Raw genomic sequence first — 18,238 nt, forward strand, 5'->3', positions numbered from 1 at the left:
TAATCTAATTTTCCAAATTTTTCAATTGTTCATCATTATTATTATTATTATTATTATTATTATTATTATTATTAGTAAATATCTTTACATCTATCTTTAATAACATCAAAAAGTAATTTAATAACTTTAATAACATCGATAATAACGATACAGCTGTGCGAGCGCGATTATACTTTTGAATGGCCAGTAGTTAGCCAACAGGAACATAAAACTCAAATTTATATTATTAAAGAATTGAAGAATATACTTATATACATAACATCGAAGGTGATATTAATATGTTAAATTAATAATACGTTCATAATTATGTACAAGCGAACAGCGAGATATCGTGTATTTTCTTTAAAGTGCAGATTGTCGGAAGCTCTTTTGTACCCATATCTTGAAAAAACACATGTGTAAAGTATGAGAATGTAAACGAAATATCTTGATAAATTTGACGCATCATATTTAAGTTTTGTTAAAACGACGTAAAATCGATTGATCTTGTTCGGTTATATTATGAGGAAATAGAAAAGATTCAAGAGTTAGAAGCCTGACATAATCATACAAATATATTTACATATCGGGTAATTGAGAAAAAGTCTAAAGCAACTTTTATATTAGTCATCCAGATAGAAACGACATAGCATTTTTATAAAATTTCAAAATACTGGAACAGCCAAGCAAATACAGGCTTGAATAATGCATTTAAAGAATTGCAGAATACATGTCACAAAGTGATGAAATTACTAAGTGTGTAATCGTTCAAATTAAGCAGAAGTAGTTTGTAAATTATACGCAATGTTACCGAATCATGGGTGTAAATTTTACAGATTGGTAAGACTACTTATTATTAACGAAGAGAATAAAATTCGCAAAAGACGTACATATCGATAGTAGTGATAGGAAATTAATCGTATCAAAGATAGATTTTGAATTTGATATTTCGAAACGTAAGTGGAAAGACGTAACATTATGTATCTGGCATGTACGATTAGTTTAACGATATTTAATGAAAAAGTGCGAATTCTTAGAGTCGGTAGGAATTACTTTCGTATTACAGATATAGTACACTCGTTCATTTTTATAATATGTATATAAAGTTAACGTTATAGTTACCAGTACTAATTTTATAGGATGAGATAATAACAAAGAGGCATATCGCTCATCTTAAAAGTAAGCCTCTTTTAAAAAATTAAAGGCCCTTCGATTAAACATTTTTTTCGTTTAATTGATTGCACAGTAATATTTTTAATTGACAAAGATGTTCGATTTACGATTTATGATGATACATAACGCCTTGCAATATTATACTTAATGCCTTGGAACAAATCGTATTTAAATGCGACTCATTAGTAGGCAAAGTAGTAAAGAGAACGAGAAGTTGTTTTACATATCGAAATAATATTTTCATTCGAAAGTAGTTTAATAAATTTTTTAGATAAATAAGCTCAAATCGATTTGTTATTGTGACAAGATATAAAATCGGCAACGAAAAAACATGCAATGGCGCATATTAATGCGCCTGAACTTATTGCAAGAACGGTGTTTAGGAAGACAGGAGAGGGGGAATTTAGTCGTTAGAAATTGTATATATCAGAACGATCGTTCTTTTGTCGAGAGTCGAACTTTCATTAGTTAAATAATAGAGTTTCGCATATAATAATATAAGACACTCCCAACGCGACGGTCATGTCTATTCATATCACATATGTCTTTAAAGCGGTCCTTCGCACACGCACACCCACACACACAGAGACACACACACACACACACCCTCTCCCTCCCCAATTCGTCAATTTTATCGGCATACCCATGCACGATATCATCATACTAGAGTAAATATCACATGGAAGGATGAAATTTCGATTGAATGCACTTTAGCGCGCTGCTGCCTAAGAAGGAAAAAATTACCATAGATTTCGTAGGACCGAACGAGCTATCGACGGTATCTCATCCACGACGGTGATAATAATTTATAAATCTTCGCAAAAATAATTTAAATACTTTCATGGAACAAGTTCAAGCGTAGGATTGATCTAACGATATAGCTATTTTATTTCCTTTTTCTACCCAATTTCTCAGTCTTCCTCTGAGCTCCTCCAAACTTTTCGATTTTGCCTTATTTATCCTTTTATATTTTACGTCTTTTGGCTTTGTCACCGACCTGTGATTACTCATTACTCTATTGTACGTCACCTGAAACAATAAGGATAAAAAGGATTTATAGAATCCAAGCAAATTGGAGTAAATAGTAAGGAAATACACGTGTGTCACTTATCGAAAAATATCGCAAAGATCGTCGTTCTCGATCATCGTTCACCTGCGCTTGTTGGCTCTCGTCTCCTCTCGGTCTTTCACTTTCCAAAGAATCAGCTTCCTGCGCTAGTCTCTCGAAGCTACCGTAAAGCTCCTGCAGTCTGCCCTTCCCATTTCCCAAGTTCTTCGTCCGCCTCTCATCGCACTCGTAATTTTCCGTAGATTCGGATGGTTCCTGGTTGCTTTCACTGTCGCCATCCTCTTCTACCGAATACACGGTTTCCAAGATCTCCGGTCTACGTAGAAAACCGTTGCATCTTCGCATCGATGAATATTTGCTCGATGGCTCGACCGCATCCGATACCGATCGTATAACTGTTACGTCCGTGATGTTCGAACGAAATCTTGAGGAAAGAGAAAACAAAGGAGATGAATACATTTTTAATTTTTTCTTAGCATAGGACATTCGCTAATGTTATAACCGAGAATTCGTTTGGTTTAATAGGAAAAAGAATTCATTTGGATTAGAACTTTGGAGAACTTTGGAGAACTTTGGACAATTTGTCTCAAAATATATACGAGCAATCCCATACGATCATTTTTACGAAACGTTTTTCGCTACGCTATGAGAACGTAAGAAGCTTCCCGCGCGGTCCAGCCTACAAATAGCGGCCGTGAAGTTTTTTTTTGCCAGGAGGCGGAGCCCCCTTGCTGGATCGGATGCCGGGGACGGGGTCGGGCTGCGTCTGGGTTGCGAGGAGGCTAAACATGCAAGGAGACTTTTCGTATCTCGTATATGTCTCGATGTTGGACAGTTTTGATTGTCAAACAGTTTGTTAGAAGAGTCTTTCTAAATAAAAAGTCTTCGAAATAAAAATCTATGTTATTAAGAAATATATAGGTGCATGCGCATGTTTATGTTATAACGTTTACCTCGGCGGTGCAGGGTCGTCCGCGGCCTCCTCGAGTACGACGGCGCTATCGCTGTCTCCGAGGCTGTCCAGTCTGTCGAGAGCGTCGCATGGCGGAGAGTCTCTCGTACCTGTACCACTCCTTTCCGCCAATCTGCTTTGCAATTGCCGTATCACTCTTTGTTGCCTGAGAATAATCGATTCCCGTTGCACCAGGCTTGCCTCGATTTCCTTCTGTTTTCGACAAAGTCGCGATTCGAAGAGAAATAATTGGGAAGACAACGTGCATAATTGTTCGGCCTTCTCTCTCGTCAGCCTCGCCACGAGTTCCTCCTGGAAAATGTTCGAGTGTCTGAGTATTGCTTATCACGCGCGAACCTTTTATATCTGCTTTTATATCGGAATCTTATCAAGGTGTTGCGTCGTCGGGAACCTTACCTGCAATTTAAGCGTCCTCCGCCAAGCTAGCATTTGATGTGCCTGTGCCCTCTGTTTCGCTCTAAGCGCTGCTATCACTGTTTTCGCTTCCTCCAATGATGTCACTTCCACATCATTTCCGTCCTTTACCACTTCCTCTGAAAAATCGTTTACCCTATCTTCCGTTACCGTCACCAACGGGCAGCTGTCCATCGATGTTTCGTCGAAACTGCTGCTGCAAGGGGAAGTGCAAGGTTTTATTATCGTCGTTTACGTTCCAACTTAAGAATTGTTTACCTCTCGAGCGATATCTTTTTTTGATCAGAACCATTTTTCTCAGATACGTCTTATTTAAAATGTAATAGAGACGTCGATAGCAAGAACAATATTATTTAATACGAATGCGATGAGAATCGGGTATCGTGTATTGGGTAGAATCACAATCAGTTCCTTGTTTCCGAATTCTTTGGAGTTAGAGCTGATTGCCCGCAGGCCTCTGTCCGTCAACCAAAACGCTTCGCTTTCTCAAATTAAGTGAATAAATGGAGAATGGATTTAATCATCGCCAAAAAGTTCCAGCATTACGACGAGAAACGCGGCAAAAGTACCATGAGAGAATATTGAGTTGCGAACAAAATATAATTTTATCGTCTATATAAGTAAACGATCGTCATACGTCTGTTAAGAACGCACAGGTATAAGCAGAATACTCATCTGTGTAAATAGGTGCATCGATTCTACGGAGTACACAAATATATATTAGAATATTTCTTTTTTTAAGTCGAATAAATAAAACGGAAAGACCTTTTCTTCCTAGAAACAAAAAAAAACAAAAAAAAAAAAAAAACAGAACAATTTCCAGGAACGACGTGGAAATCTCTAGCTTCGGAAATGAGCTTTCGAATACACCGACAACTAATAGCTAATGCAATGTATTGAAAGGAAAAACTGAGATGCAATGTTGCAATTAATGGATAATATAGAAATTTATTATATGATACAAAACATCATGTATACTCATTAATTATGATACAGAGTAAAAGTTCTAAAAGCACGTAATATCTATTATATTTTAACGATATTATGTAATGTAAGAATAATATTAAAAATACGCGCGATGCGATGGAAGCCTTTCGAATAAACATCCATCGAGCTAAACTTGATAAAATATTTTGATTCAGAGATGGGAATCTCAAAGTATGCTATTGAAGCAGAACAACTTACCACCGCTCTATTGGGCTCTTGGCAGAATCAAAAAGATCCATCCAGGGACGAATGATGTCGGAGTGTCGTGACAGTTTCAACGGGAAGAAGACGATTTAAAAGACCGGTCAAAAGTCTTTGTTCGTTATCTAGAGAAGGTAGAAATTGATTACTCGTCGATTCTATTGCGATTAGAACTTTCTTACTCGAATATTAGTTAATATTTGTGATAGGTATAGATCTAGACTTATTTTATTATGTACCTTATACGTATTATCCTGTATACTTACCTTGCTACATCGCTCAGTTTTGATACTTATGTATATCGCTTGATTGTTTAATTATTTCATTCCGAGTTGCTATTTAGTTTTAGAAATAAAATGTTATAGTTTCGAAAGAAAATCTTTCGATGAGTATAAATAGTCGATAGAAAGTGCACAGCTAGAAAGGAGCAAAGACGAGAACGCAAGGACTTGAAGTAAATGACTGCAAGAACGTTGACTGAACTTGTGTTACAATTGCGATAAACAAAGTGCGATAAATAATTCTATCAACGTACGCATCTAAAGTAGACACGATAAGATAAATAACATCTCACCCGCCTCGAATAATACCTGTTAAATTTTCAATTATAAGTGACGATGATTTTATTCTTGATGTCTGTTGATCAATTCGCAAATCTCAATCGGTTACTTGAAATAAACGTAGGTATTATTATTTGCGGTCCAAAAAAAAAGTACTTTTGGCCAATGAAATTTGTAGTTGGCATTAGAGGAGAACACAGAGGATAGTATCTTCTTACCATCCTTTCCCTCGATCTCCCTCTGCCCCGTTCCCTGCCTCTCCCTCTCTCTCTCTCTCTCTCTCTCTCTCCATTTCTCGCGGAGCTTCTTGGATGCTGGGAGGTGTAAAAAAGAGAAGGACGGTGTATAGATCACGCACGTATGAGGTAGATTGCGGGGTGCTGGCCAATCATGAAATCAGGTACACGTGCAGTACCAGACGGTGTACACCGTAGGATACGTCTTATTATAGAACCCACGGGGTTCCACCTTGCGTTTAAGAAGAAGGTATCGGCCATTCTTTCTTTCTCCTTCAAGCCAGCACAAGCGAAAGAGATAGATAGATCGATAGATGGATAGATAGAGAGAGAGTGAACAGGCTTGAAAGGAACGAAAAAGCAATGTTTCTATGGTCGAGCGAAGAGATGCTTGCGAGAAAGAGAGAAAGAATATTGCAGAGGTGTGTCTACCGACCCGCGAGGTCAACATTGTTACCTTCATTATTGGTATAGCCCTGAACACAACTTTCTTCTTATGTTTCTTTTCCTTGTTTTATATATTTCTTTCCATTTTCATCATATACGAACGTAATCGGTGAAAATTGTAAAAAGGAGATAACAAATGAAATGAATAAAGAAGAATTTATTTTGAAATATTCTGAAACTGTTTTGTGAGTGGAAATATTCATTAATAAAATCATTAAATTATTAAGTAGTAAAACTATTGCATACTAATTGAAAGTAATTAAATTTAAACTCGATGTTCAATGCATACGCTTTTTCAAAAGCGACGTATGGATTCTCTCTCTCTCTCTCTCTCTCTCTCTCTCTCTCTCTCTCTCTGTCTCTCTCTCTCTCTTTCATTGCCCTCAAGCGTTTCTATAATACATCGTCGCGTAGAAGAAGCGAAGTAGGCGATAAATTTTCGTTCTATAGTGAGCACGCGTGTGCACGAACCTGTATTCCCTTTATTTACTACGAAACCGATACGCGATATACAACAGCAGAGGTGCAATATTCCGGCAAAAAGGCGCGAGATGATGTATCCTGGGCATCGCGCAATCAATTACTTTCCACCGAGATACACAGTATGTGTATTAAACAGAGAGATAGAACGTATACCCCGAGTCTTCTTAAAGCTCTCGCAAAGTCGACTACTATTTTTCTCACTTTGACTCAACGCTCTCGTCTTCAGAAGAAAGTAGAAGTGTCGTTAGCATATTAGCAGCATGAATGATGGCACGACATTCATTTTCCACGTGACTGGCAGCAAGAAGACCGACTTTCCTTTTATTAGACGATCGCAGTTGGTTCGAGCGTCTTTTACTGGAGTTTGGAAGCGTAACGCTTAAAGTATCGCCACGAGACGAACGAAACGCAAAGGAAGGGGTAAAGTAAAAGGGAAAAAAAAAAAAAAAAGAGAAAGAGAGACCTTTAGAACATCGTAGATTCGCATCGTTAATTACTTGTATTTTCCGCCTCTGGCCATCAACTCGAAAAAGCTGATCTCTCTCCCCCCCCCCCTCTCTCCCTCTCTTTCCCCTCTTCTTGCGATTTATCCTCAACACGGCAAATACGTAATCTATCACGGTAGATAAGTCCGTATTAGTTGCCGTAAGCTTTATCTGAATGTCGTATCGACGCAGTGACCATGAACGAACATTGAACATGCATGCCGTTATCGTAACTTCTTCTTGCTTTTTCTTCTTCGACTTTGCCACTTTTATTTTGGATCGTTGTCTCATTGTTGTTGTCTTTTTAACCGAACGAGGGACTATGGCCCTTCGCTTAAAAAAGATTCAAAATGTAATAACTCGTGTACGAGCGGATCCGTTTTCTTTCCTTTATCTTTTCTTTACTTCTCGTCCATTCTCTTTGTTTATCCGAGGCCGAACGAAGTAGCATCGATCTCTCCTCCCATCTTCTCCTTCTGTCTTTTTCACGTTTTACACTTATGCACGATTTTATCACTTTTTCCAAATCTATCGTGGAAAACGATTTATCATCGGCAAGTTTATTATCGCTCGAGCCGCACGATATCGCGCCTATTTCTCGATCTTACTACTATACTTTGTAGCTTTATCTCCTCGGTAAGGTAAAGTACATTTTACCCCCTCCCCATTAAAAATCTATTCAATTAGCAATCCATATTGAGCTCACATAGAATTCTTTAAAAATATTATTTACCGGTCGATCCATTTTCGGTCGAGAGCCAATGGAAACAACAAAAGACTTTTGATTATTATCTTTTCTTTAGTTTTCATTTACCGATAAATTCGTGCTACGATCGCGCATCATTGCACTCATCTTAATATCGGCATCCAATTGTTACGCGTGACGAGAGTGCATTCCGTGTGTACATAATGACGTGCGTCATAGGACATACGCTCCCTAGTATCTACGATAAGTCGTAACGAGGAGTGGGATAGATCCGATTATCCTAGAAATCATCGACGAGGTCGATACTACTACCTTCCGTCGGCTTTAGTTCGTGACGTAATAATATGTAAAAAAGCATACGTCGAAATGAGAAACGAGCTTTTTTCGTTTCCAACGCGAAATGATTCTTTCTCGGGGTTAGCATTTGCTAGTATCTCGTCTCTCGTACTTCTTTTTTCCTTTTCTTTTCCGTATCCTTCTCCTCTTAATCTATCCTTTTCCTTTTTTAATAGTCCGCAGTGACCCGCTTTCCGCGATAGAATTTTCAAGTGCGCTCGAAATTAGCACGCGTTAGCCGCTATATTGTCCCGCACAACATCGACCAAGCGACTTTCCAGATGCTTACTCTTGATGTTAATTACGCTTTGACGCCGTGTATGCGCGGAGTTGCATCGAGAACAAAGTGTTGATTAATTAACGAACGAAGGAAATACTTTTAAGTTCAACGTTAAATCGAGTATATATTTAGATCGAAGAAATTGAGAGTAATTGCGTCGCTTAGTGACGTAAGCATAAGCAAATACTATACAAATACTATACATAAAAATGAAAATAAAAAAGATCGTAAACCTTAATATTCCAAAAAATATTGCACAATTTTAAGATTAAGTTTTCAAAGGCTTCTTTCGAATGCACGAGTGGGTGTTTTACGATAATCGTCGAAGACTCGTCGTTAGCTTCGGACGCATGATTTTTCCAAACACGAACGTTCTCCATCCAAGCGATCGAGATTCACCTTCTCGTTGGGTAAAGCATACCTCCTACTTTTCGTTTATTTTTTTACGATCTTGCAACGTGGTACGCACCGGTCGAGAAGAGACACGCTTTAGACCTACATCCATTTCGAATTATGGTATAACATCGACTCGATGGATGATAGCAAGGCCGATTTTCAAATAACATAACGAGAGTTTTACGTTCTACGTACATATTCTTGTTTCGGTGCAATAGGTGTATTTTCTTCGTCGGAAGTATTCTCAGTTCTCTTTACGATATCTCGATAAAGCAGCGAGGAGAAATTTGTAAGTCGCAAGACTTCTCCTTTGACTTTCCTTCCTTTGAGAAAACACGTACCATGCTAATTGGAGTAGATATGTACCTACTTCCCAAGGCGATTCGAAGATATGAATCTTTGCGTAGACTAGAAATGGATCGCTTTTTGTGGAATAAACTTTCCGTTATAAAACTATCGAGTGTTGGTCTTCCATCTCCTTGGTCTTGCCTGCGATACGTACCTGCAACGGAGTAAAAAAAATTGCTTCACCATCAAAACGCAACCAACGTTCGACGTTTTTCCAATAACTATTTGCGAATAAATTTCAAGCCCTAATTGCTAAACATTGAAGCGATTCGTTGTTTCCGTTCGCAAACGAAGTCTCTCTTTCTCTCATTCCCTTTATCTATCTCTATCTATCTCTTGTTTCCAAAGGAGCGTTCGTTAGGGTAAATTCGATGCGGCATAGGCACGAAGAGTGAAGAAAGAAAAGAAAGAAAGAAGGGAGGGAAGGAAGAAAGAAAGAAAGAAAGAAAAAAAAAGAAAGAAAAGGAAAGAAGGGGGGGGAGGGAGGGAGAGAGAGAAAAAGGCGACTCGTCGTGTAGTTAGAGAGTCTGGCGATCGATCGAAAGGATATATCGCGGCCGCCACGCTACGAACAAGAAGGTTTCTCCACCGGGGACAAGAAGGTAATCCCCTTTTGCTCGTACCTCGAGGACACCGGATACAAGCTTGCATTACTGGCGCGCCATCGTGAAAAGCGATCTTCGTTAAAGAGAGAATATTTCGTCGAAACGAGCAAAAGGTCTTTTCCTCCTCCACCTCAACCACCTCGTTAGGGACTTTGATGTGCACCAACTATATCTATAATAATAAAAGGATCGTGGGCCTCGTACCTTATATGATATTCCCAAAGAAGGTTTATCTATTCTTTAAAATACGAGAGTAAAATTTCATATCAAATACGCCAACGAATTATTTAATTTTTAGAAAAAGAAAAAAATTATATTTTACAGCGTAATTTACACGTTAAGAAGATTAAGGAGGAAGAGGCAGAGAAGAGCATAGATCCACAAGGTATGAAGACGAAAAGCAGGAGATTGAATCGGATTTCTTGCATAATTAATAGCAACGTTGGGCGCTCTGAAAAACTCGATGCTGAGTCCTCCTCCTCTTCCTCTCCCTTTTCAAGCTCTTCTTCATCCTTTTCCTTATCTCCTCCTCTTCCTCCTTTTTCTTCTTCTTCTTCGTCTTCGTCGTCTTCGTCTTCGTCTTCTTCTTCTTCTTCTTCTTCTTCTTCTTGGATAGTGCTACATCGGCATTAGAGGCAGAACACGTTCTCGGAGAGTTGGCATTTGCCGAGGAAAAGGTGAACGTATGGCGGTGCCGCGCGTTCTTTCTGAACAGCCGCGCGCGCACGAAATACTATATATGCACACGATGTCCGTGCACTTATGTACATAAATGCACAATAATTATTTGGACAAAGCGTGTAAATTCAAGCTATTTCGCGCGTTTGGTGTTCAGTAGTTGATACACATATAGATAGGATATACGTAGAAACGCACGCGCGCGCGCACACATACCATTACGCATAGATACATATTATACATATGTACGATGATGGAACGATCGTTATGAGGCGTAGCACCGTGTTCTTTTTCATAGCAGCTGCCAATCGCGACTCGCCGTACGTCATCTTCCTCTCTCTTCTCTTTTCTCCGTTCTTCGTCTCACCTGACCACCTCATCCTGGTGTTCGATCGCGGTGCTATTTGCAGAACTCGCTTTCTTCATCCGGTACCCTACGTACACACGTACGATACCTATACATATATGTTATGTTTGTACATACGCACACATGCGTAGGCACATATACGTGGGTACGTATGCAGTGTCCTTTCTTCCTTCTTCTCTCGTCGTCCTGACATAACTCACCGATGGTTCGCCATTACCGTAACTTACCGCTCGCTATCTTCCTTTCTTGCTACTCCTGGCTCGTCCTTCGATGCCTTCGATGCTCCAACTTTCCGACTTGCATCGCTTCCTTTTCTTCTATTGTTCTTTTTTCTTTTTTGTTTCATTCATTCTTCTTTATTCTATTTCCGTCTTTTTCAACGCTTTTACTTTCACGGAATCTGGTTCAAGAGCATTGGCAAGGTCATCTTTACAGTGAAAAATGAATAAATCGAGTTAAATACTATATCTACGTACCCCTCCCCCCTATCCTCGATGAATATTTATTTTATATATTAATTTAAGATGAATCTTAACTAGTCGTCGTATCGCCCGTAAAACTTGTGCGCAATGGATACGCGATATTAAGAGGAACGTTCAAAGGGGAACGTTGTTCGAAGACAGACAGAAAATAGAAAGTGGTGCAGGAATAGTTCGGAATGATCCGACACATATTTATCTAGACGATTTTCTAGTCGAGATACAAGTAACACTTTTACTCCTACACGAAAATACCTATATAATAATTATTTCTTTCCTTTCCTATTCCTCAAAAAAAAAAAAAAAAAAGAGAGAGAGAGAGAGAAAACGAAAGGTATGCGCCGCATATCCCAAGAATCCAACAACGACGCGTTAGGCTCGGTAACTCCCTTAGTCTTCCTCATTTGAATACACATATAAATCTACAAGGGGATCGTGATTTCATAGGATCGTAACCCGTGTGACGAATAAACATAAATCGGCGGCGAAACGCGGGAGAGTACGCGAGCGAGCGGAGGAAGGAAGGAAGGATCAGGACGGAGAGGAGGAGAATGGTAATAGTAGTAGTAGTGTAGTAGTAGTAGTAGTAGTAGTAGTAGCAGCAGTGGAAGAAGTGCGCCAAAGCATATACGCCTATGTATGGGAGAATCCGTCGATTTAAATTGTAGATGAATCCCCCCTTCGCAAAAATCTTTTTCGCGATCGGGATAGGAGCAAAGGGCACACGTCGTCTGCCTTCAGGGGGGTCTTTCTCTGGCGCTCTTTCTAGCCTTTTACTTTCTTCTTTTATTATTCTCAAGATATAATCAATTTCAAAGGGAATTCTTCCAAAAATCCTCGAGCAAGATATCCGAGTTACAGTTAGGAACGTGACGTCGAGTGGGGGAGAGAGCAGTCGATGGTGGGATCGGAGGTAGCACCGGTAGTACGCTCGACCCAGATTAAATTCACAAACTCATTCGACGTAACAACGTTATCCTTTGTTCGTGAAATCGTCAGATGTAAAAAGTTGCCGCACGCAATTTACATCTGATACAATTCTTTCGTTCGACATTTGTCGGATATATCGTCGTACTCGACGGCAATGTCCGAGGGCACGCAGAGTTGGAGGTGACGTTAATCGTTAACGTTGCCAAATAAAGTAAGAACAAATAGATGAAGAAAAAGAATTATGACAATAAGTAAATAAAATGAACAAAAATGAAAAAGAAAAAGAACGAACGAATGGAGAAATGGAATTCTACTAGCAGTCGTTCGACGTGACTCTAGAGTGGCATTTATCGGCGTAAAGCATTGTTTTTTTACTTTTTCGTCTATATATCTACGTATTTACAATGAATTCCAAGGAGCCGTTAGAACGAAGCATTGTTCGCTAAACGAAGCCTGAAAACTACGAGAGCGCGCTTGGCAGCCACTCTCGGCTCGGCTTTCGAGTGCGATCGATCGATGCACCGACATTTCACCTGTCTAAAGCCATACCACCCGCCTCTTCCTCTTCCTCTCCCTCTCCTTCCCCGCCCTTCATCTCATCGGAAAGCTTCGTAGCTCTCTAACAAAGGCAAACTCGAGCTAATCTCCGAGAATACGTCGAAATCGTCTTTTTCATTGGTAACGAGGCCGTGCCTTTTTTCACATTTAAATAAGTCGCTCGTGTCGACGTTTAGCAACATTTCCAACGTCGTTCTGTATTTTGATAATTTACATCGAACGCGATCCGGTCTAATCGAGGATTCCATCTCGAGCGTTATTTTTGATATTTTTCTATCGGACGAAAGAAGCACCTTCAACGAAGATCGTTCAGTTGGCAGTTACAAACGCGCTTCGGACCGCTTATCCACCTTTTGCGATATTTATTATTTTCCGCGAGCGGTATTAGCGAGATAAGAGAAGGAGGAAGTACTCACTTTATGTACGTACGTCCGCGTCTTTGCGATAAAATTGTTCGCGCAAGGGCTCCTATAGTTAGATACGTAAATACGTACAGATACGTACGATTGTGTTTACGGCCACGTTCAGATCGCAAGCGACGGTCAATGAGTCACTCTCACCTTTGTAAGAGAAGCCGTTAATAAGAAAATCACGTAGAGTACGCGCCTCGAATGATCGACATCGAGAGGAACGAACGACGAGAAATCCTTTTGCACGTATGAAAATAACCATTACATTGATTTCAATTATACCTATATATTATACTCGTAGACTTATTATTTTGTCCAAAATAGTCATGGATAAAAGAAATGTGAAGGAAGGAAGAAAGAAAGAAAGGAAATCGTGTTCGCTGATACACGACAACGAGTTAGTCTTTACGATCGAAGAACGTTCGGTAACACATCCGTCCGTTAACGAGAGTTAACATGGTCACGCGATCGTAAGAGTTTTTAGCAAAACGAGAATAACTTTGTATCAATGGATTGAAATTAAAGGAGGAACGTCGAAAGGGACTATGGAAGCTTTGGTTGATGGGACGCGCACGTTCGTAAATGTTTCTAAACGTTCTCAAAAGTTCGTGAACAGGTAAGGAAAAAAAATAAGTTTCGAACTTGTTGCCCGAACAACTTGTGCACTCGATGCGGCCTAATTAAGTTTCTAGCCTTCAAAGTCGTAATGGTACGTCGTCGTTTTTTTCGATCATTCGCATCTCGATCGCGTCAACTCGTTTGGCAAAAGATGCAACATTGAGATCGTGAGTTACTACGGCAATGTTCTCCTTCTCGTCACATCCCTCTTCGAAATTTTCTCGCGGAGGGAAAAAAGAAAGTTCTTCTTTCTCAGATCTTTCGTAAGTTGCGAGATGGCAGGAGAGCAGATTCTACAATGAGCGAGTGATCCGCGCGTTAATTAGGGCCGACCGCTTAATTGAGCGTTTCGGTCGCTTCGTTAGTGTAAAAAGAGGAGATAGAAAGGCGCCATAAAGGAGAGCGAGAGAGAGAGAGAGAGAGAGAGAGAGAGAGAGAGAGAGAAGTACCGCTGGCTCGGAGAAAACTCTATTCCGCAATTTCCTCCGCCTTACGTGGGAAACGCATAATCGCGTGAAAGAGGTCGACTCTTTTGACTCGGTACTCGATATCATAGAAAATAAAATGATTAATAAAATGATATGCTCGATAGTTTGCTTTAACGAAGAGACTAAGAAAGTCTACGATTCTTAGAAGATTCTTAATCTTCTGCTTTCTCGGGTCTTCCTCCACTTTTATATCGGAACAATCTCACTTTACTTTCGAACAATGTCGTGCCGTTGCATTATCGCTCATTTATTCTTTCATTTTACGTTTTAATTAAACCATTCGTGTTATCGTTCAGCTAAATATTTTTTCACGCCTTCCCTCAAATTTATAACTACTTGGTTCCTTCGCATTCGCGCTTTTCTTACACCCACTTCGAGTCTGTTATTTTTATTCGACTCCCCAGTTTTTGTAACTTTCTATTCCCTTTATTGGCAGAGGCACACTTTCAAGGAGGCTCGGATAACGACCCTCTTTCGTATGCAAAGTCGCAAACCGTAACGCGCGCAGTCATTAAACGTTTCTAAAAGGTGATCTCTCTCTCGCTCTCTGTCTTTCGGTAGAACCCAATATCGTACGCGATATTTCAAGGCGGCGTTATTTAAGGCGCCAACAGTACTCGATATTTTAGCTTTAGAGATGTAATGGAGAGTTGAAAACAAAGAAAAAAGAAAAGAAAAAAGAAAAAAAAGAAACAAGAAGAAAGAATAGAAGGTAAAAGAAAAGGGAGAGAAGAGTAAAGGGTGAATGCGAGGGCCAAGAAAAAGGAAGGGCCAGGCGAATTAGCATTTCAATTTGTCCCGCAGGTGTTCCGCGTGCGAGTATGCGCGACATCGGGCGCCGCGACACTGCTTCGCCGGCGTACGCGGCACGTTCTCTCACCAACGGGTTGTCATTTTCAAGGGGGGGGGGGGGACGCACAGGCAGAGAGGAAGCTCGAATACGCAGACATTTACATGCGGGACCGACATCGACCTTATCTTATCCACCTGCGTACCGGCCGTACGTCATTACGATTGCTCGCGAGCTAACCTTTCTTTTTAAAAGGGTCGATAAGTCTTGCACAGTTTTTTCTTTGTAATAGCGGTCAAAAATAAAAAGTAATGGCGGTCACCGTTAGACCGGAGAACAATGCTGTATTTCCTATGGTTGATCGATTCTAAAGAGACTTTATCGTTTAATGGAATTTCAGGAAATTGGATCAGTCGACCATCGTCGGGTTTTCGATCTTAATTAAGTTTCGCAGTCGCCTTCGTCGTCGCCGTCGCAGCCGCCGTCGCCAATGTCGCCAATGTCGACGGCGACGCGAGCGGGAACACGATATTTGCATAATGAGCGGCCACCGTCAGAGCCGGTATTTATAGTTTTCGCATAAATGTCGATTGTTATTGCGGCAAACGAGAAAAACGAGTCGAATCTCGGCGCGGATAAATGTCAACAGTTAGCAACCCTGCACGCAACCCTTGCGGAAAGAATTTCTTTCGTTCGTCAACGATACTTGGAAGGACGTACGCTTAACATTTTCTTCCTTACGTTTTTCCTAAGAAAATAAATGCGAAATCCTTCGGTTTTTACTCGAGACCGAACGCCTTCTGCTTTATTCGCGCGCATTCCGGTCTCCCTGGGGTCTAGACGCGCTACGGTAAATAAATAAATGCTGCTTGCTCCAGACGATAGATGGGGAGGGAGCTAGAGAGGGAACTTCTGCCATGTCCGAGACCTCGTTAATTTATATCCTATCGATTCTCGGCTCTCCACGAGAGCCCAGTACGCTGTGCGTTTGCTTTCACGGTTCGTAATCTCTCGATCTAATTTACATCCCGTCCGCGGACAACGTTGACGTCCGACAGAGTCACTTTCGGTGCGACGTCTCTTGATTTTTCCAAATTCCACGCTTATCTTTGTTTTGTACAAGACGTTTTATAACAAAGATTCTGGCGATTCGAAAGATAAACCGAGAGTTTGAGAAAGGCATATTTACCTGAAAGTACTTGCCCTTATGGTCTTCATGGCTCGTGGTTCGTCTTATTCTTTCCCGGAGATCGCGTTCGAAGGGAAGAGGGATCTTCTTCTTTTAGACGATACGCCGCCACTGATCGATCTTCTCAAAGCACAGAAGAGAGAGAGAGAGAGAGAGAGAGAGAGAGAGAGAGAGAGAGAGAGAGAGAGAGAGAGAGAGAGAAAGGCGGAAAGCGTCTCTTTCACTCCACACTCGCGAGCCGTATCACTTTCCTCGATCTAACGACTAGATCGCGAGTTCGACTAGAGCTTCGAACAAACGAATGAAAACAAACCAGCGAGGATCGGCAAAAGGAAACGCGCGCGCTACGAGTCGTCGGTTTGTCCAGTGAACACCACAAATATCGATTGTTTCTTTCTCGATCGTAAAGAAAAGAGTATATTATCTTTCAAAAAACGAGGCAAACAATATCGTTTCACGCACCGATACAATGGACATTCATCTCTCCCTTTGCGGTCATATCAAAAGTGAGAAACGCGCGCACGTTTCTTTACGAACTTTACGCTAGCCCCGACTGACAATGAGAAAGCTTCGCGAGCCACTCGAGGAGGTTAGTTATGGCGAGAGAGGGACTCAAAGTGGCCGCGTAAACTTCCCTCCTTTCTCTCCTTGGCGAACTCGCTTACGCCTTCACCGCTCGGCCGGCCAACAGACGAGGAGCACAGGCCCCTTTTTACACTCTACTCGTGCCGTTCTCGTTGTTGCAACGGCTCTAAACGTCTCGGACGTCTCTCGCTCATTTTACGCGCGCCGCTGCGTCTCAAGCGCTCTCTCTCTCTCTCTCTCTCTCTCTCTCTCGCTCTTTCTTTCTCTCTCAGCCCCTCTCCCTCTATCTTTCACTCACTCCCCTCCCTTCGATCCTTCTTTTCTCACTCTCCTTTGAAAATGCGGAAAGCCGTGTGACAAAGTCGCGTTGCATCCATGACGATGATCTCGGAAACTAAGACCACTTTCTTTTCTCGATCAAACAAATACCATCGCGACACGATGATATCCCTCGTATATCCCTTTCTTTCCTCTTTTACGTCCGTGATACTCGAGAAATAAACGATATCGTCTGTCTCTTTACGATTCGGAAAGATTAGAAATGTTTGATGATCGTTACGTCTTTCAAAGTCGCATGGGAACATGTATATCCTTGTTTCGTTTTAAACGGAGAAGGATCGATAAGAAAGAGGAAAGGGTGTTCGTAAGACGATCGAGAGGAAGACGAGGTTCGAGGAGTCAGTCGGCAGGTGCCAGTTGACGAAAGGTCCTCGTGCGTCGGTAAAGGAGGGAGTAGTAACTCGCGGTTCGTTCGAAGGAGAAATAGGGGTAGGGAGGGAAAGGGTAGAGGACTGGTTTTACGTGAAACCTCTCGACCCGACCAGCCGGACTGCTTCGTTGCGACCGCGAGGGAGGTGCGAGGGAGGCACAAGGGAGTCGAGAGGGAGGTACGACGAGAGGTATGGTGAGCGGACACGGCAGCGTTGGGTCCCGTTCTTCGGAGAGAGGCTTACTCCGTGGAGCGCGAGGAAGTACTGTTACTTGCAGAGAGAAAGGGGAAGAGAGAGGAGAGAGAGAGAGAGAGAGAGAGAGAGAGAAACGAGGCCCGCGGCGTGGCGCACCGGCAAAACGCGCCAGATCCAGATCTGACCGATCGTCCAGCGACGAAACGCGTTACAGCCTCTTAGCTCCTTCTACACTTTCTTTTCGCTCACTCGCTGTCGATCGACTTGCCTTTTCCTTCCTCTTTACTCCAAATCCGTGTGTGCAACGTGCATCCGTGTATGTATACGTGTCGCGAGATTCTCTCTTTCCTGCCTTTTACCGTATATCAGAGTCAACGCTTTTGTTTACGATCGTCGCACTTTTCACTTATCGCGTACTACCGAATGGCCGGACGCGAGAGAGGTACGATTCCACACGAATGAGTTTCCCGGATCTTCTTTTTACGTTCGTCTCTTCCTCTCTCTCTCTCTCTCTCTCTCTCTCTCTCTCTCCCCCTCTCTCCTCTCTCTCTCTCTCTCACACA

At 41.4% G+C, this 18,238-nt stretch overlaps 1 protein-coding gene across 3 annotated transcripts; it reads right to left on the reverse strand.

Moving 5' to 3' along the window:
• Positions 1-112: 112 nt before the first annotated feature.
• On the reverse strand, positions 113-16,330 carry LOC122637268. Of its 3 annotated transcripts, none has more exons than XM_043829272.1 (6): positions 16,186-16,327; positions 4,794-4,921; positions 3,591-3,804; positions 3,175-3,485; positions 2,306-2,645; positions 113-2,181 (listed from the first exon to the last, which is right to left on the reverse strand). In XM_043829272.1, the coding sequence occupies exons 2-6, from the start codon at positions 4,832-4,834 to the stop codon at positions 2,005-2,007; spliced, it is 1,083 nt and encodes a 360-aa protein (XP_043685207.1). In that variant the 5' UTR covers positions 4,835-4,921; positions 16,186-16,327; the 3' UTR covers positions 113-2,004. The 3 variants fall into 3 exon arrangements, with proteins under 3 accessions (XP_043685207.1, XP_043685208.1, XP_043685209.1); XM_043829273.1 differs by lacking the exon at positions 16,186-16,327 and adding an exon at positions 5,063-5,153; XM_043829274.1 differs by lacking the exon at positions 4,794-4,921 and having other exon boundaries at positions 16,186-16,330.
• Positions 16,331-18,238: the final 1,908 nt, after the last annotated feature.

Source organism: Vespula pensylvanica, chromosome 25 (genome assembly GCF_014466175.1).
Source record: "Vespula pensylvanica isolate Volc-1 chromosome 25, ASM1446617v1, whole genome shotgun sequence".
In the NCBI taxonomy this organism is placed as follows: domain Eukaryota; kingdom Metazoa; phylum Arthropoda; class Insecta; order Hymenoptera; family Vespidae; genus Vespula; species Vespula pensylvanica.